Raw genomic sequence first — 20,947 nt, forward strand, 5'->3', positions numbered from 1 at the left:
AGGATGCTCCAGACTCTGAAATGAGTTCAACATGTTTATTGAACTATTAACAGTTCTCAAATGAGTTCGACTCTCTGCTAATCTAACTGGAGTAACTAAGTCCAACTGTACCAGCTTGCTCTAAGCCACGTGCTGGGGTGTGATGCTGCTAATCAACCCTGTCTAACTCTCTGGGTGTCTGCCTGTGGAAAGAGGCAGGGTGTGAGTGCCTCATCCTTTGATAGTGTTTATGTCATGCCCCTTTGTGGTGATGCCACTTCTGAGTGTCCTGACTGCCCATTGGTTGTGTACTTTTCTGTGTGTTTATTGGTTGCATGTTTGTATATCGTGACAGGTATTGACACAGCACGCTGATGTCAGGAGGAGACGGGACTGTGACAGCGCACTGACGCCAGGAGGAGACGGGACTGTGACAGCGCACTGACGTCAGGAGGAGATGGTACTGGGACAGCGCACTGACGTCAGGAGGAGACGGTACTGGGAGAGTGCGCTGACGTCAGGAGGAGACGGTACTGTGACAGCGCACTGACGTCAGGATGAGACGGTACTGTGACAGCGCACTGACGTCAGGAGGAGATGGTACTGGGACAGCGCACTGATGTCAGGAGGAGATGGTACTGGGACAGCGCACTGATGTCAGGAGGAGACGGTACTGGGAGAGTGCGCTGACATCAGGAGGAGACGGTACTGGGACAGCTCACTGATCTCAGGAGGAGACGGTACTGGGACAGCGCGCTGACATCAGGAGGAGATGGTACTGGGTCAGCGTGCTGACATGAGGAGGAGACGGTACTGGCACAGCACGTTGATGTCAGGAGGAGGCAGTTCTGGGACAGCGTCTGACATCAGGAGGAGACGGTACTTGGACAGCGCGCTGACGTCAGGAGGAGACGGTACTGGGACAGCGCGTTGACGTCAGGAGGAGACGGTACTGGGACAGCGCGCTGACGTCCGGAGGAGACGGTACTGGGACAACACACAGACGTCAGGAGGAGACGGTACTGGGACAGCGTGCTGACGTCAGGAGCAGACGGTACTGGGACAGCGTGCTGACGTCAGGAGCAGACGGTACTGGGACAGCGTGCTGACGTCGGGAGTAGACTGTACTGGGACAGTGGCCAATGAGGGGGTCGGAGGAGGAGAGTAGCCATCTTTGAAATTGGCCATGCAGCCCAGGGGCTCCAGAGATGCTGCCCCAGTTCCTGGGTGCATGGCGGGGGGATGGGGAACCCACAGAAAAGACGCTCCTGATCATGAGCCTGGGACACCATAGATGGGGGTCGCCCCTGGGCCGGGGGACTCAGTGCCCGGAGAGTCCAACAGGCCACTCCCTGGTTTGTACATACCATACCAGGGGCAACCACAGCTGCCTGTCTGTCCCACCGACCACCCCCAGGCCAGGGCCCTGTCCGTGGTAGTATGCGGAGTCACTTTAACATCCCTCTGACCATGGCGGCCGCTCGGTGCACAGCTGAGGGTTATTGCCGATAGGGAAATGGCAATGTTAGGTAGCTGAGCGCTTCACAGCTCACAGGCGGAATCCTGTGGGTACTGTGCCACGCCGCAGGCAAGTGCTATTGCCTCGCATCCCGATGAGGAGGCCTGGACACTCTGTCTGAACCCTGGGGGCATCAATCCAACAGCGACGGCAGCCGACAATCACACCCAAGAGCTGGGCTGCAGCACTGGGGAGCTCCCTGTGAGCAGAGGGTGAGTGTGTGTGGGTGGAGGGGGGGGGGTTAACCAGGGCCCAGTCTGGCCTGTCGAATGGCACCCTGAGAGAAGGCGAGGATCAGGGGATTGGGGGGGGGGGGGGTTGTGATTGGGGATATGAGGGTCCTGGGATTGAAGGGTAAACGATTGGTCTCTCACCCTTTCCCATTCCTTACAGATATCTATTCTGGATGATATTGTGACCCCACAGCAGTTGCCCTCCGGTTCTGATGGCAGGCCAGGCGGCCAGACGCCGGTGAAGGCAGAGGAAACAGAGCCGACGGAGGCTCGAGTGGGCAGCCCAAGTGCAGGGTCCGCCCCACACCCTGAGGACCCGGCCATCCATCAGGCCAGGGAGGGACCAGAGGGAGAGGCCAGCAGTGTACAGGAATCGTAGGTCTTTCGAGGATGTGTCAGAGAGCGCATGTCACAGGAGACTCTGCCTCAACAAGGGGATGGTGCCGCACCTGTATCATGTCTTTGCAGACTTGTTACTTTGCGAGGAGGAGGCTCCAGGTACCCTGTTTGCCCGGGCATCAGACTATATAAACTTTGACCTGGACCAAGCAAAAAGATGCCCAACAGCAGGATGCTCCTTCATTGCTGAGAATCCCCAGGTCCAGGGGTGTAATAGATGGCATGCCTGTCTCCTTCTCTGCACTGGGGCATCAGGGAGTGCCCTTCATTAACAGGAAGGGTTTCCACTCCCTGAATGTCCAACATGTGTGTGACCACCGCCTCAGGATCAGCCACGTGTGTGCACGCTTCCCAGGGACAACAACTACATCCAAGAGCTGTCAGAAATCTCCGGTATCTTCGAGGAACACCCCAAGATGGCAGATTGGCTCTTGGGGAGAAGGGGTTCCCACTGAGGAGCTGGTTAATGAAGCCAGTATAGAGGCTGCAGACCGATGTGGAGACCCGGTATAACCAGCCCCATGTGGCCACCTGTGCTGTCATTGGGCGGTGTTTCGGAATGCTCCGGATACGGTTTTGATGCCTCGACCACTCTGGTGGTGCACTCCAGTACTGAGGCCTACCGAGGTGTGTTTCTCTGCGCTGGTGAGGGTGGGGATGACAGCTGTGACACATCGATGGTGGGGGCCACGCCGGATGGGCCGAAACCATCGGATGGCGATCCTGCGGAAGAATGGACGTGTGGTCAGTGAGAGGGAAGGAACATGTTGGCTGACAGGCACAACTCAGGTGAGACAGGTCATTTAGGTGGGGCGGGGAGAGGGGTGGTCGGCCCTCATCCCTGCGGTGCAGACCAACCTCAACGTCAGTGACTGCTCTGTCCCCGGTCACCCCCACGACCCGGTTCTGGTCAGGGATAAGGACTCTGATGTCCAGTAACCTGCTGCCTGTCTGGGCCCTCTCCTGCTGATTGTGTGCCAACCTCTCGTGCGGGGATAGGGAGAGGGCATTGTGAGTCGCATGCTTGATGCAGCGTGGTGGGGAGCCAATGATGGGTGACAGACATGGGCATGGCTGCTGGGCATGGGTACACTATGCTAGTGGATGCCATGGTGTGTTGGGGCACAGGCGCAGTGATGTACAGGGGCCTGGCGGTGGGGGACTCTGGATGGGTGGCGCTGCGGCTGGGCGGACTGGGGGTAGTGGGTACGGGTTTGGGAGTGGCGGGGGGGCGGGGGGCAGTGTGATCGGTGCCAGGGGGCCGATGCCAACTCACCTGTGTGGCCCAGTGGAGGACATTGAGCTTCCTCCCACACTGGATGTCTGTGCTCCAGGTTACTCTCCCCGAACTGGCGGCCGCTGAAACTGTCTCCCGGGCGGCAACGGCTGACCTGTGGCTGACCCTCCAGCCCACTTGAGGGAACAGGGTGTCCCGTCTCGAGCAGGCGGTTTAGATGAATCAGCTGGTGGGACAGTCAGTTCCATTGTGAGGCCCGTGGGGCATCATTACCCTCCCTAATTGACGTTAGATACCGGTGGCGGTCTCGACCGTTCAGCCATCGGGAAGCACCGGGTAATTCCCGCCCGCTACCACACTGAGAAACGTTTCCATTAGATCGCGCCCAATATCACACAACAGCAACTTACAATGCACAACCTCCACACAATCCTCATCTCCATTGTTACTGGGTTCAGACTGATGCCATTTTGTATACTGTACAGGAGATCCATCACTCCATTCGAATTCCCTCTCCTGTGGAAATAAAAAATCACATCTTTTAAAATGTATAACTTGTTCACCCTAAACAATGTGACAGAGCAATTCAAGAAACCGTACCTTCTCGATGTCATTCAAACCAATCCAAAAGTGGGCATTATTTCCATTCAATTCAGACGGGACTCTGTGAATGACGTAACTCTGCCTCATGGAGTGTATGGAGGCAAGGTGGCTGGGTTGGGCCAGGTGTTGGCAATACCGCTTTAAAAAAAAGATAATTTTATTGCTCGTTACTTTTTACAATGAACATATTCAATTGTTTTGACCCATATGTTTAAAGCTGAAACGCTGTCCTTTTGCAGAATGTGAAGATTAAAACTACAACCTCCTGCTCTGTGTCCCAGGATCTCCTGATGGGCACTGATTCCAAACGTCAGTGAATGGGGACACACTCACACTGATTGCTTGGAACCAATCGTAGTTTCAAACCATTAGATTGAAATTCCAGTAGGTTCTGTGTATCAGCTGAAATTGGGCTGGGTTTGAGCTCAAACGCTCTGGTCGCGTGTTTGCGTAAGCGTTCACCACGAGCGCAAACAACGATGTGGGTGGAAAATATCCCGAGACTGAAAAAAAGGAGATTCTCGCCGGCAAGATTGAGATTTCATATTGTTCCTAACCTGCTCCAATGACGTAATGAGGTTCCTGCTCAGGAGGGTTGGGAACCTCATTTCAATACAGTAACGTCTGATTAGAAGACAGTACCATCATCACCGCCTCCTCCCATTGTGTATCTGAACCAGTTTACATCAGGTTTTCACAAACCTGGCCTCAGCTCTAAGGGGGAGTTCGGCAGTGAGTGGGAAGGTCGCCAATATCTACCAGCTAGTCCATGGGAGAGAGAGCATCAGAGAGCCTGGTTTGGTGGGGAGAGGGGGGGGAGTGACACCCATATTACAGAATTACGGGTTCAGAAGGTTTGCTTGAGTGTAGTTCTGGCGGGGTTGAGTGAAAGGGGCGTTTCTTGTGGGTTTAGGGGGATTACTCACTAACAGGTTGGGGGGTGGGTTTCTGCTCATGGGTCCGGCGGTGGGTTGCGTGTGGGTCCGGGTTGAGCTGAGGCCTGAGAAGTGTCATGTGAGTGTCCCTTTGAGAAAGGTTCAGTCTCATCATGTGACTTGTAGCACATTGGGATGTGGCTGTCAGGTGAGCGGGTTTTTTTTTTAGGTTTCCGTTTCAGTTTAACTGCTTTGGACTGCAGAAGGAGAAAGATAGGTGGATAAGGGCTTTGAAAATAGACCAAACGTATGAAGCACTTGGAGAAATGATAATTTTGGAGGAGTTTAAAAATTCAATTCCTGATGTAGTAAGAATGCATGTGGAAGTGCAGAGGGTTAAAACTGCAGGACTAGCAGCATAAATGGCAGATGATTATGAATTTGTTCATAAATCAAAGTCTGGTTTGCGATATCAGTTTCAGCCTGTGAGGGACAGAAACTGGAGAAAAGAAAAATACTCAGGTGGTAAAGGTGAAGGAGATCTGATGGGAGATAATAAGGAGAGTGTACCTCAGATTAAAAAAGAAATCCAGGAGGTTTGAAGAGAAATGAAAGTTTCAGATGTTTTTACTGTAATGAAGTAGACCATGTAAAGTCACAGTGTTGGAGGTTTAAGGAAAGCACTGGGAAGGATGATGTGGTAAAACAGGATGAGACAGTGGGGTTTGTTAAAGTGGGAAAGGAAAGCCCAATTAAAATGAAGGAGGTGCAAAAGAATGTACAGCCTGATCTAGTGGTGATTGCTAAGAAGGTGCCAGATATCTTTAAAGAATTTACTTGTGTGGGTAAAGTTTACTCATGTGTACCAGGAGGAGTAGGTAAAGAAGTCAGAATTTGAAGAAATACGGGAGCTAGTCAATCTTTGTTGGTAAGAGATGAGGAGTTAGGCAGTTTGGGAGGAATATTGCCAGAAAAGGTGGTAATATGTGGAATTCAGGGTGAGAAGAGTAGTGTTCCGTTATATAAGGTGAGGTTGGAGAGTCCAGTGAAGAGTGGTGAAGTGGTAGTAGGGGTAATAGAGAAACTATCTTGTCCAGGAATACAGTTCATTTTGGGTCATGATATAGCTGGATCGCAGGTGGGAGTGATGCCTATTGTGGTTGAAAACCAGTGGAAAATCAAACAACTGAGTTGTTGGAGGACGAATATCCTGGGATTTTTCCGGTTTGTAACAAGGTCGCACCATGGCTCTGGTGACCTGGCTCGCCTGGTCAATACAAGGTTTGTGTAATGATGCTCCCTCAGGAAGGGTGGCATCCGTGACCTCTCTGATACATTTATGTGCAGAGGCCTGAAGATGCCACAAAGATCACCTGTGGAACTCTGAAAGGAGCCACTGGCGTAGAAATTTAGGGCAGTTGTGACCTTCAGGACAACCGGCAGTAGCTGGCCTTTGAGTTCCTGTGGCACCAACTCCTAGAGAACTTGGCAAAGTTGAATGACCATGCACCTGGCCATTTGGAATCTCCTCCTGCACTGGTTCTCGCTCATCTCAAAGAATATCAGCCAGTGTGTAAACTCTGGCCTGATGATGTCACCTCCGAGCGACCACTCTCAGTGCCCAGCCTCCAGCAGGTGAGCAGGCCCAGCCACGCCTTCATTCTCAGGGATCTGCTTCTGCCTCCATGAAGCCACACATCAGACTTTCCCAAATGAATGGGCTGTGTGATGGCCTTGGTCCCAGGGCGTGGGGGTGGGGGGGGGGGGGTGGGGGGCACGCAGTAGCGGCGTTATGCATTCATGACCATCCAGCCTTTACATGGAAACAATGAAAAGTGTTGTTCTGCGTACAGTCCAGGCAGATCGGTCCATACGTGAAAAACACAGTAGGACATAAATACACAATGTAAATACTTAGACACAGACATTGGATGAAGCATACAGAGTGTAGTGCTGCTCAGTAGAGAAGATGTGTGGAGAGATCAGTTCAGTCCAGAAGAGGGTCATTCAGGAGTCTGGTGTCAGCGAGGTAGAAGCTGTTTTTGAATTTGTTGGTGCGTGTTCTCAGACTTTTGTATCTCCTGCCAGATGGAAGAGGTTGGAAGAGAGAATAACCCGGGTGGGAGGGGTCTTTGATGACGCTGCCCACTTTCCCAAGGCAGTGGGAGGTGTAGACAGAGTCAATGGATGGGAGGTGGGTTTGTGTGATGGACTGGGTTGTGTTCACAACTCTCTGTAGTTTCTTGTGGTCTTGGGCCGAGCAGTTGCCATACCAGGCTGTGATGCAGCCAGATAGGATGCTTTCTATGGTGCATCTGTAAAAGTTGGTAAGGGTTAATGAGGACATGCCGAATTTCCTTAGTTTTCTGAGAATGTCTAGGCATTGTTGTGCTTTCTTGGTCGTCGCGTCTACATGGGTGGACCAGGAAAGATGGTTGGTGATGTGTAGCCCTCGGAATTTGAAGCTGTGAACCATCTCCACCTCGGCACCGTTGATGCAGACAGGCCTCAGCTGAATGGCGAAGGATTGGGAGCACCGGGTGTCACTGTAGGCCAATGACCTGTTGCTATTCATGACAGACCCGTGAGAAAGCATGGGCAGAATCATGGACTGACTGGAGAAATTTGGGGCCTTCGCGGGCTATAAATTGAATGTTGGAAAAAGCAAACGTTTCGGGGCAGTGCGAATCTGGGGGTTCTGCCATTTAAGGTGGCAAGGGAGAGTTTCCGGTATTTTGGGTTCCAGGTAATGCATGAGTGGGCCATGATGCATAGGGGATTAAACAGTGGCATACTCTGCATTTGACATTGGTGGGGAGGGTACAGGTGGTAAAGATGCACAGAGTGGCAAGATTCCTGTTTGCTTTTCAGTCCCTCCCAATTTTCCACCCCAAGGCTTTTTTTCAGAAGGTAGGTGCGCTAATCTGGGAATTTGTGTGGGAGGGTTGCTGAGGGTAGTCGGACTCTATTGCAAAGGCAGAGGCGGGAAGGGTACTGATGGTCCAGATTTGCTGCATTACTATTGGGCAGCGAATGAGGGCCCCTGTGTCGGCCCCACTGCCGTTCACCATGAGTAAGTACATGGGTAGCCCTGTGGTGAAGTCATCAAAAAGAATTTGGAGCCAGCTGAAGGGGCACTTTATACTGGGGCACATGTTGGTGATGACTCCACTGTGTGGGAATCATAGGTTTGTGCCGGGGGGGGGGGGGGGGGGGGGGGGAGGGAAGGATGGGATGTACAGGAAATGGCGGGAGGAAGGGTTAGTGTGGGTCAGGGACATGTTTGTGGAGGTTATGTTTGCTGGGCTACAGAAGCTCGAGCTACCATGGAGGAGTGAGTTCAGATATTGGCAGGTGGGGGACTTCGCGCGCAATAAGCTGCCCTCATTCCCTCAGGTACCGGAATATAAGATTTTGGAGAAAATGTTGCTCCCGGATGAAGGGAGGAATGATAGCAGTCAGGACATATATCGGTGGTTGGGAGTGAAGGGCATAACCTCAGTGAAAAGGATCAAGGGGAAATGGGAGGAGGAGTTGAGGAGGGAGCTAGGTTGGAGACTTTGGAGCGAGGTATGGCGCCGAGTGAACTCAATCTCCTCCTGCACGAGGATGAGTCTAATACAATGTAAGGTGGTTCATAGGGTCCACATGACTCGGGCCCGGATGAGTGCGTTTTTCCCGGTGGTAATGGGAGGATGCGAGAGGTGTGGGGGCCGGCTGGCAATCCACGCCCGTATGTTCTGGGAGTGTGTGGAGTTGGAGAACCTTTGGGAGGCGATGTTTAGTAACATATCGAGAATTGTAGGGTTTGAGATGAAGCTGAACCCTATGCCGGCCTTTGGGGTGTTGGAGGTGCTGGGGCTGCTGGAGGGGATGGGGGCCGATGTTGTGGCCTTTGCCTCTCTGATCGCCAGGCGACAGATACTTCTGAATTTGGGGTGGGCCACGCCTTCAGGGAGTTGCGGCTTAGTTGGGAGACTTGTACGAGTCTCTCATGTTGGAGAAAATCAAATTTGCCCTGATGAGGTCAGAGGAGGGTTTTGAGGTATGGTGGAGGCCGTTTGTGACTATATTTGAGGAGCTGTTTGTCGTGGCATGGCGTGGCGGTGGGGGGGCGGGGGGGCAGTAAATGGGGAAAATATACAAACTGTATACTCTGTTGGAAATTAAGGTGGTGTTGCGATGTTGGAAGTGATTGGGATAAAATAGCTTTAAAAAAAATAATTATTCCCATCACATTGTTCATTCGCCAATCGATATTAGGGTAGTTGAAGCCGCCAACAATTACTGCCCTATTGTTTTTGCACTCCGAAATCTGTCTCAATGTTTGCTCGTCTCACTCCCTTCCACTATTTGGGGGTCTACAGTCCAGTCCTAGCAATGTGGCTGCCCCTTTTGTTATTTCTGAGCTCAACCCGAAAGGCTTCATTTGATGCTTCATTTGATATATCATCCCGCCTCACAGCTGTAATTGACTCTTTATAATGATGTTACACTCCCACCGTTTTTATCCCCCTTCCTATCCTGCCTGAAAACTCGATGGGGAGGATTTTCCCCTCCTGTTCTCAGGGTGCGGGATTAGCAGCGGGTAAAGGACGCCCCGATCTTTAAAAATGAAGTTTGTGGCCGGGCGGCCTCACTCAGAGCCCGCTCTGCCAGCAGGACGTGTGGGACCCGCTCTTAACGATTTCTATACAAGGCCCGAACAATACGGCGGAGCGGACAAAGCTGTCCTTGGAGACGGGACTTCCGCTGTTTTTCCCGCTCATCACGCCACTCTGCCTAAATATTGGAAAATTCCGCCCGATATCCTGGGGTGTTTGCTGCTGTTTTTGCCCCTCCTTAAGCCAGGTTTCTATGACAACGATGATATCATGCTGCCATGTGTCTGCCCTCAGCTCACCGGCTTCATTTACTTGGTTCCTGATTTACATATATACCTTTTAATTTTGCCAAATTCCTGTGCTGCGCACATTTTAACCTGTGCTGCTTCCGTCTTTCCGAGTCACTCACTAATTCTTTTACCCAAAAGCTTTTTCACAAATACATGGACAACACCTGAAATTAATTTTAAAAAGCTCTTAATTTAAAGACCGACAATGTTACCCATGTTGGTTGTATCTATGGATCTTCTCGTGCTTCTGCCAAGTAACGTTCATGCCACACGAGTGCCAGGCAATGGCCATCTCCAAGAGGCGAGAATCTAATCTTATCTTACCATTGACCCGAAACTGAACTGAACTAGCCACATAAATACTGTGGCTACGAGAGCAGGTCGGGAACTGGGAATCCTGTGGTGAGTAACTCACCTCCTGACTCTCCAAAGCCTGTCCACCATGTACCAGGCACCAGTCAGAATGGTGATGGAGTACCCTCCAGTTCCTGGATGAGAGCAGCTCCAACAAAACTGAAGAATCTTCACAGATTGTCACAATTCAGGGCAAAGTAGCCGGTTTGATTGGCATCCCATCCATGAAAACATTCACCCCCTCCATCACTGACGCACAGTAGCAGCAGTGTGTGCTATCGACAACATGCACTGCAGGAACTCACCAAGACTCCTTGGGCAGCATCATCCAAATCCATGACCACTGCCATCCAGAAAGACAAGGGCAGCAGTCTCATGGAAACATCACCCCCTGGCAGTCACCTCCAAGACACTCACCATCCTGACGTGGAAATATGTTCCCATTGCTTCACTGGTGCTGAGTCAATACCCTGGATCCCTCTCCCTACCTTCACTGTGGGTGGATCTATACCAAATGGGGAGCCGCAGTTAAAGAAGGCAGCTCACCTCCACCTCCTCAGAGGCAATCAGAGAATGAGCAATAAAGGCTGGCCCAGCCACTGACATCCACATCCCATGAATAAATAACCAGAAAGTAATAATCACTGTAACCGAGCTGAGAATTATTTAAAAGACTATCTGGAAGAATGTAATATCTCATGATAATGTTCTAACTTGAGACTAAGAGTTTCACTTGCTCAGGCCCAAAAACAAGTGTCTGTGTGATGTGGTTGTTTTGAACTGAAGTTCGGGTGATTATTGAAGGAGGGCTCCCATTCTACGGTAATACCAAAAGGGCTGAGGGTTATAATTCACTTCAGTCATTAACGCTGCTGCCGAGTTTGATTCCAGCTTGGGGTGACTGCGTGAATGGAGTGTGCACCTTCTCCGCATGTTTACGTGGGTATCCTCCGGGTGCTCCAGTCTCCTCCCACACTCCAAAGATGTGCAGGTTAGGTGGATTGGCCATGTTCAATTATTGTCTGGGGATGTGCAGTTCAGGTGAGGTTACAGGGATAAGGCCGGGGGGACGGGGGACTGGACCCAGTTCGAGTGGTCTTTTGGAGGGTCAGCGTAGACTCGCTAGGTCGAATGGACTCTGTCGAGTTCTGCTTCCTGACGTAGCATCAGCTGCTTCCTTGATGTCCACTCTGACAAAGGAAGGTTCAGACTTGGAGATAGCTTTAACACATTTATTGACCCTTTAACAATTCTCCTGCTTCAGTTCGACTCTCTTGCTAGTCTAATTATAGTAACTATATCTAACTAACCAGTCTGCTCTAATCCATGCGGTGGGTGTGATGCTCTGATCTGCCCCTGTCTCTCTGAGTGTCGCCTATGGACGAGAAAGAGCATTGTCCTTTTATATGGATAGCCTACTTGTGGTAGTGTCACCTCTGTGTGTGTGTCTTGACTGCCCATTGGTCGTGTCCTACCTTACTGACTGATTGGTTGAATGTCTGTGTGTCATGATGTCTCTCGTGCTCCCTCTGATGTTTATTTAGTCAGAGTGCATTTACATTAACCCCTTGTGTATTTACAGTGATGCATATCACCACAGACTCCTTCTGCACCGGAGGGAATCTATGAGTCTAAGACAGTGTGGATCATATTACCCAGGTGATGGAGCACACGGAGTGAATCAAAACTGTACAGGTACAAACAAGAAGATTGTTTCTTTCTGCGTTTAGTCATGTTCAGAAACATTGAGGAACAGGTACTTGAATAAATGATGAACATTACCTCAGCATTGCTCCAATTCAATTTCGCAAGGACAAATAGGAAGCAATGGCCAAAAGAAACCAGGCCATTCGGACACAATTGTTTTTCCAATTGCTCATCAACATGATGGTGTGTCCATTTCTCCACATCACTTTTCAGAAGCACATGAGCTGCAGATTAAAACAAGCTGTAATAAGCACAACATTCTTGGTTCATTTCTCATTCGTGGAGCGAGAAATTGACCAGTACATGGTAATTGAGACCTGCCTAGTGAGTGGGACATTTCACCTTTCTACATTAACCCGCGACTCACACACCGAAGGGCCCATTTTGCACCAACGATCGCGGTCAGGAAGAATGGTGATTCAGGCACAAAGTTTAACAAGAGTCAGTGTCACGTCAACCATGGCCTAGTGCGCGATCAATTCCAGACCCGCTTGACCCAGAGTCACAACACAAGTCAGACTGGATTTTACTTAAAATACCCAAACTCCTTGTTTGCGCCACTAAACAGTCACAGGTTTGTAATTTTAATTATGATGTGGAGATGGGGTGAGCAGAGTAAGAGGACTTACGACACCAGGTTAAAGTCCAAAAGGTTTGTTTCACATCATTAGCTTTCGGAGCACTGCTCCTTCCTCAGGTGAATCAATCAGGCGCCAACCTCCCTGAACAGGTGCCGGAATGTGGCGACTAGGGGCTTTTCACAGTAACTTCATTGAAGCCTACTTGTGACAATAAGCGATTATGATTATTATATTGACTCCCACACACACCCTCTGATCACTGACCACCACACACACCCTCATTACACTGACTCCCACACACACCCTCATTACTCTGACTCCCACACACACCCTCATTACACTGACTCCCACACACACCCTCATTACACTGACTCCCACACACACCCTCATTACACTGACTCCCACACACACCCTCATTACACTGACTCCCAGACACACCCTCATTACACTGACTCTCACACACACCCTCATTATAGTGACTCCCACACACACCCTCATTACACTGACTCCTACGCACACCCTCATTACACTGACTCCCACACACACCCTCATTACACTGACTCCCACACACACCCTCATCACACTGACTCCCACACACACCCTCTGATCACTGACTCCCACACACACCCTCATTACTCTGTCTCCCACACACACCCTCATTACACTGACTCCCACACACACCCTCTGAACACTGACTCCCACACACACCCTCATTACACTGACTCCCACACACACCCTCATTACACTGACTCCCACACACACCCTCATCACACTGACACCCACACACACCCTCATTACACTGACACCAACACACACCCTCATTACACTGACTCCCACACACACCCTCATTACACTGACTCCCACACACACCCTCATTACACTGACTCCCACACACACCCTCATTACAGTGACTCCCACACACACCCTCTGAACACTGACACACACACACCCTCATTACACTGACACCCACACACACCCTCTGATCACTGACCACCACACACACCCTCATTACACTGACTCCCACACACACCCTCTGAACACTGACCCCTACACACACCCTCATTACACTGACTCCCACACACACCCTCTGAACACTGACCCCCACACACACCCTCATTACACTGACTCCCTCACACACCCTCATTACACTGACTCCCACACACACCCTCATTACACTGACTCCCACACACACCCTCTGAACACTGACACACACACACCCTCATTACACTGACCCCCACACACACCCTCTGATCACTGACCACCACACACACCCTCATTACACTGACTCCCACACACCCTCTGAACACTGACCCCTACACACACCCTCATTACACTGACTCCCTCACACACCCTCATTACACTGACTCCCACACACACCCTCATGACACTGACTCCCACACACACCCTCATTACACTGACTCCCTCACACACCCTCATCACACTGACTCCCACACACACCCTCATCACACTGACTCCCACACACACCCTCATCACACTGACTCCCACACACACCCTCATCACACTGACTCCCCCACACTCCCTCATTACACTGACTCCCCCACACTCCCTCATTACACTGACTCCCACACACACCCTCATTACACTGACTCCCACACACACCCTCATTACACTGACTCCCACACACACCCTCATTACACTGACTCCCACACACACCCTCATTACACTGACTCCCCCACACTCCCTCATCACACTGACTCCCACACACACCCTCATCACACTGACTCCCACACACCCTCATTACACTGACTCCCACACACACCCTCTTTACACTGACTCCCACACACACCCTCATTACACTGACGCCCACAGACACCCTCATTACACTGACTCCCACACACACCCTCATTACACTGACTCCCACACACACACACCCTCTTTACACTGACTCCCACACACACCCTCATTACACTGACGCCCACAGACACCCTCATTACACTGACTCCCACACACACCCTCATTACACTGACTCCCACACACACACACCCTCTTTACACTGACTCCCACACACACCCTCATTACACTGACTCCCACACACACCCTCATTACACTGACTCCCACACACACCCTCATTACACTGACTCCCACACACACCCTCATTACACTGACTCCCACACACACCCTCATTACACTGACTCCCACACACACCCTCATTACACTGACTCCCACACACACCCTCATTACACTGACTCCCACACACCCTCATTACACTGACTCCCACACACCCTCATTACACTGACTCCCACACACACCCTCATTACACTGACTCCCACACACACCCTCATTAAACTGACTCCCACACACACCCTCATTACACTGACTCCCACACACACCCTCATTACACTGACTCCCAGACACACCCTCATTACACTGACTCCCACACACACCCTCATGAGACTGACTCCCACACACACCCTCATTACACTGACTCCCACACACACCCTCATTACACTGACTCCCACACACACCCTCATTACACTGACTCCCACACACACCCTCATTACACTGACTCCCACACACACCCTCATTACACTGACTCCCACACACCCTCATTACACTGACCCCCCCCACACACACCCTCATTACACTGACTCCCTCACACACCCTCATTACACTGACTCCCTCACACACCCTCATTACACTGACTCCCACACACTCCCTCATTACACTGACTCCCACACACACCCCCATTAGACTGACTCCCACACACACCCTCATTACACTGACTCCCACACACACCCTCATTACACTGACTCCCACACACACCCTCATTACACTGACTCCCACACACCCTCATTACACTGACCCCCCCCACACACACCCTCATTACACTGACTCCCTCACACACCCTCATTACACTGACTCCCTCACACACCCTCATTACACTGACTCCCACACACTCCCTCATTACACTGACTCCCACACACACCCTCATCACACTGACTCCCACACACACCCTCATTACACTGACTCCCACACACACCCTCATTACACTGACTCCCACACACACCCTCATTACACTGACTCCCACACACACCCTCATTACACTGACTCCCCCACACTCCCTCATCACACTGACTCCCACACACACCCTCATCACACTGACTCCCACACACACCCTCATCACACTGACTCCCCCACACTCCCTCATTACACTGACTCCCCCACGCTCCCTCATTACACTGACTCCCCCATTACACTGACTCCCACACACACCCTCATTACACTGACTCCCACACACACCCTCATAACACTGACTCCCACACACACCCTCATAACACTGACTCCCACACACCCTCATTACACTGACTCCCACACACACCCTCTTTACACTGACTCCCACACACACCCTCATTACACTGATGCCCACAGACACCCTCATTACACTGACTCCCACACACACCCTCATTACACTGACTCCCACACACACACACCCTCTTTACACTGACTCCCACACACACCCTCATTACACTGACTCCCACACACACCCTCATTACACTGACTCCCACACACACCCTCATTACACTGACTCCCACACACACCCTCATTACACTGACTCCCACACACACCCTCATTACACTGACTCCCACACACCCTCATTACACTGACCCCCCCCCCCACACACACCCTCATTACACTGACTCCCTCACACACCCTCATTACACTGACTCCCACACACTCCCTCATTACACTGACTCCCACACACACCCCCATTACACTGACTCCCACACACACCCTCATTACACTGACTCCCACACACACCCTCATTACACTGACTCCCACACACACCCTCATTACACTGACTCCCACACACACCCTCATTACACTGACTCCCACACACACCCTCATTACACTGACTCCCACACACACCCTCATTACACTGACTCCCACACACACCCTCATTACACTGACTCCCACACCACCCTCATTACACTGACTCCCACACACACCCTCATTACAGTGACTGCCACACACTCCCTCATTACACTGACTCCCGCACACACCCCCATTACACTGACTCCCTCACACACCCTCTTTACACTGACTCCCACACACACCCTCATTACACTGACTCCCACACACACTCTCTTTACACTGACTCCCACACACACCCTCATTACACTGACTCCCACACACACCCTCTTTACACTGACTCCCACACACACCCTCTTTACACTGACTCCCACACACACCCTCATTACACTGACTCCCACACACACCCTCTTTACACTGACTCCACACACGTACCCTCATTACACTGACTCCCACAACAGCGCGTGCCACAGGAGACTTCGCCGCAGCAAGGAGACAGTGCGGCACTTTGACATGTATTTGCGGACTTGTTACCCCATGGAGGGCGTGGATACCCGCTCCTGGTGACCGTCAAGGTCACATCAGCCCTGGACTTTAAAGCTTTGAGTCCTTTTGTGACGACACCCCGGACGACTGCGCGGTCACTTCCAGCCCCACAGGCCCCGAAGTCCCAGCAGAAGTGACTAATTTGCGTTTTCCGAAGATCTTTAACCCCTTACTGCTCCAAAGATTTGCAGAGCCCAAATTTATAAGTAAAATAGCAACAAATTATGTATTAATAAAAATGAGAAAATATGAACATAAGTAAATAACAGGATAACCGTCTACCGGAGCGTGTCTTCTGGAGCTTCATTCCTGAGGGTCGGTGAAGGGGGGAGGGGGTGCGGGTGCCACGTAGGGGCGGAGACGCTGGGTGGCATAGGTTGGGTGGGGTAAGTTGGGGTGGCGGTGGTAGTGGAGCCTGCGGGCGCTAGGTCCCGGAGGGACACCGTATCCTGTCGGCCGTCGGGGTGTTCTATGTGTGCGTACTGGGGGTTTGTGTGAAGGAGCTGGACCCTCTCGACCAGGGGGTCGGACTTCTGGCTCCTGACGTGTTTGCGGAGCAGGACGGGACCTGGTGTCTTCAGCCAGGACGGAAGCGAGACCCTGGAGGTGGATTTCCTGGGGAAAACAAATAGGCGGTCATGCGGGGTCTCGTTCGTGGCCGTGCAAAGGAGGACCTACTGGAGTGGAGTGCGTCGGGGAGGACCTCCTGCCAGAGGGAAACTGGGAGATTCCTAGACCGGAGGACGGTCTTCCAGACCGTCGCGTTCTCCCTCTCCACCTGCCCGTTTCCCTGGGGGTTATAACCGGTAGTCCTGCTCGAGGCGATGCCCTGACCGAGCAGGTACTGACGCAGTTCATCGCTCATAAACGAGGAGCCCCGCTCACTGTGGACATAAGTGGGGAAACCGAACAGGGTGAAGACACAATGTAGGGCTTTAATGACGGTGGCCGCGGTCATGTCGGGGCAGGGGATTGCAAAGGGGAAGCGGGAGAATTTGTCAGCGACATTTAGGAAATACGTGTTGCAGTTGGTAGAGGGGAGAGGCCCTTTGAAACCGATACTGAGGCACTCAAAGGGCCGGGATGCCTTTACCAGGTGGGCCTTATCCGGTCGATAGAAGTGCGGCTTGCACTCTGCGCAGATTTGGCAGTCCCTGGTCAATGACTTGACCTCTTCGGTGGATTAGGGCAAGTTGACGGCCTTGATATAGTGGAGAAGCCGGGTGACCCCCGGGTGGCAGAGGTAATCGTTGATGGCCCGGAGTTGGTCATCTTGCACACTGGCGCACGTGCCGCGGGACAGGGCATCTGGGGGCTCATTGAGCTTCCCAGGATGATACACTATATCGTAATTATAGGTGGAGAGTTCGATCCTCCACCTCAAGATCTTATCATTCTTGATCTTGCCCCACTGTGTATTATCAAACATGAAGGCTACCGGCCATTGGTTGCTGACGAGGGTAAACCTCCGACCAGCGAGGCAGTGCCTCCAGCGCCGGACAGCTTCATGATGGCTTGGGCTTCTTTTTCGACTGAGGAGTGTCGTATTTTGGGGGTGTTGAGGGTACGGGAAAAAAATGCTACTGGCCTGCCCGCCTGGTTAAAGGTGGCAGCGAAGGTGACTTCTGATGCGTCTCGCTCTACACCTGGAAGGTAACGGACACGTCCCCCGCGCGCATCGTGGCTTTGGGGATGTCCGCCTTGATGCAGCTGAAGGCCTGGGGGGCCTCGGCCGTCAGTGGGAAGGTGGTGGCCTTGATTAGTGGGCGGGCTTCGTCCACATAGTTGGGGAGCCACTGGGCGCAATAGGAAAAGAACCCTGTGGTAAACCACTGTTGCACCTATATTAGGTGCTGTGTGGTAGGACCTGTACTACAGGTAGTCAGTAGTCCCTGCCTGCTGGCTCCACCCAGTAGGCGGAGTATAAATGTGTGTGTCCTCCATGCTGCAGCCTTTTCGCCAGCTGCTGTGGGAGGCCACACATCTTAGAGCAATAAAGCCTCAGTTGTAGTCAACTCTCGTCTTTGTGCAAGTGATCGTGCATCAATTTATTGCTCTAAGATTTTCAGAAGATGGACCTCCGTATCGAGCCAGTCCGTCTGCAGCTGGATCCGCAATCAAGCGACGCCAAAAAGGACTTTCAGCACTGGCTGGCTTGTTTCGAAGCGTACATCAACTCGGCGCCAAGCCCTGTTCCAGAGGCTCAGAAAATACAGATACTGTACTCGAGGATGAGCTCCAACGTCTTCCCGCTGATCCAGGAGGCGCCGAACTAGGCCGAAGCCATGACGCTACTCAATGAGAATTACACCCAGAAGACGAACACGCTCTTCGGCAGACATGAACTCGCCACTCGCTCTCAACTCCCTGGTGAGTCCATAGAAGACTTCTGGCGGGCCCTAATCCCACCCGTCCGGGACTGTGACTGTCAGGCCGTTACGGCCACGGAACATTCAAACTTCCTGATGCGGGACGCTTTTGTTACGGGCATTGGGTCGGACCTCATACGCCAGCGACTGTTAGAGGGGGCCACGCTCGATCTCACAGAGACAAAGAAGCTAGCACTCTCCATGACGGTCGCCTTGCGCAATATCCAGGCCTACACCCCCAGCCGCGCGGCCCACCCCTCCTACGCATCGTGGACCCCATAGACGGCCGCCCCAGTGGGGGCCTTACCCAGCCAATGCGGCTGTGCCACGCGCCAACCAGCGAACAATACGTTCACTACAAGCTCTTCCCAGCCCCTGACACATACAGTTCGAAGGTTGCTGACCTTTCAGAAGACTTGTATTTTCATATTCAAGGGGCTGGATTCTCTGATTTTGAGGTTTTGTCCGGAATGAGTGCCTAGTTTTACGCTGAAAAAGTCGGCGGCGCCCCCACACCGATGCCCCGCCCGGTGGCACCTTTGTCGGGAGGGGAGGAGGGGGTTCGGGTGTAGTGCAGACTGCCGTCCCCTCCCTAATGGGAGGCAAAAGGTCGGTCTCCAGGGCTCCGCACTCCCACCACAGGATGGAGAGGCAGCGGGAGTGAGCTCCCGAGGTTTCGCTGTACAGCATCAGCAATGTCCACCTGTGCCCTGGACACGCCCTGTACAGCATCAGCAATGTCCACCTGTGCACTGGACACACCCTGTACAGCATCAGCAATGTCCACCTGTGCCCTGGACACGCCCTGTACAGCATCAGCAATGTCCACCTGTGCACTGGACACCCCCTGTACAGCATCAGCAATGTCCACCTGTGCCCTGGACACCCCCTGTATAGCATCAACAATGTCCACCTGTGCCGTGGACACACCCTGTACAGCATCACAAATGTCCACCTGTGCCCTGGACACACCCTGTACAGCATCAGCAATGTCCACCTGTGCCCTGGACACACCCTGTACAGCATCAACAATGTCCACCTGTGCCCTGGACACGCCCTGTACAGCATCAACAATGTCCACCTGTGCCCTGGACACACCCTGTACAGCATCAACAATGTCCACCTGTACCCTGGACACGCCCTGTACAGCATCAGCAATGTCCACCTGTGCCCTGGACACGCCCTGTACAGCATCAACAATGTCCACCTGTACCCTGGACACGCCCTGTACAGCATCAACAATGTCCACCTGTGCCCTGGACACCCCCTGTACAGCATCAACAATGTCCACCTGTGCCCTGGACACACCCTGTACAGCATCAACAATGTCCACCTGTGCACTGGACACGCCCTGTACAGCATCAACAATGTCCACCTGTGCCCTGGATACACCCTGTACAGCATCAACAATGTCCACCTGTGCCCTGGACACGCCCTGTACAGCAACAACAATGTCCACCTGTGCCGTGGACACGCCCTGTACAGCATCAACAATGTCCACCTGTGCACTGGACACGCCCTGTACAGCATCAACAATGTCTACCTGTGCCCTGGACACGCCCTGTACAGCAACAACAATGTCCACCTGTGCCCTGGACACACCCTGTACAGCATCAACAATGTCCACCTGTGCCCTGGACACACCCTGTACAGCATCAACAATGTCCACCTGTGCACTGGACACCCCCTGTGCAGCATCAACAATGTCCACCTGTGCCCTGGACACACCCTGTACAGCATCAGCAATGTCAACCTGTGCCCTGGACACGCCCTGTACAGCATCAGCAATGTCCACCTGTGCCCTGGACACACCCTGTACA

The 20,947-nt window shown here is 52.3% G+C and overlaps 1 protein-coding gene across 1 annotated transcript in view; it reads right to left on the minus strand.

Annotated features, from left to right (window-relative positions):
• LOC140387673 (echinoidin-like) overlaps nt 1-20,947 on the minus strand; it is a 107,563-nt gene that overhangs the window by 67,973 nt on the left and 18,643 nt on the right. Inside the window, exons 4-6 of the mRNA XM_072470866.1 lie at nt 11,876-12,024; nt 3,968-4,108; nt 3,778-3,883 (exon numbers count right to left, since the gene is read on the minus strand). Of these exons, the coding sequence (XP_072326967.1) occupies nt 3,778-3,883; nt 3,968-4,108; nt 11,876-12,024 (396 nt within the window). The remainder of the gene's footprint in view (nt 1-3,777; nt 3,884-3,967; nt 4,109-11,875; nt 12,025-20,947) is intronic.

The sequence above is a fragment of the Scyliorhinus torazame genome, chromosome 13 (genome assembly GCF_047496885.1).
Source record: "Scyliorhinus torazame isolate Kashiwa2021f chromosome 13, sScyTor2.1, whole genome shotgun sequence".
Classification (NCBI taxonomy): domain Eukaryota; kingdom Metazoa; phylum Chordata; class Chondrichthyes; order Carcharhiniformes; family Scyliorhinidae; genus Scyliorhinus; species Scyliorhinus torazame.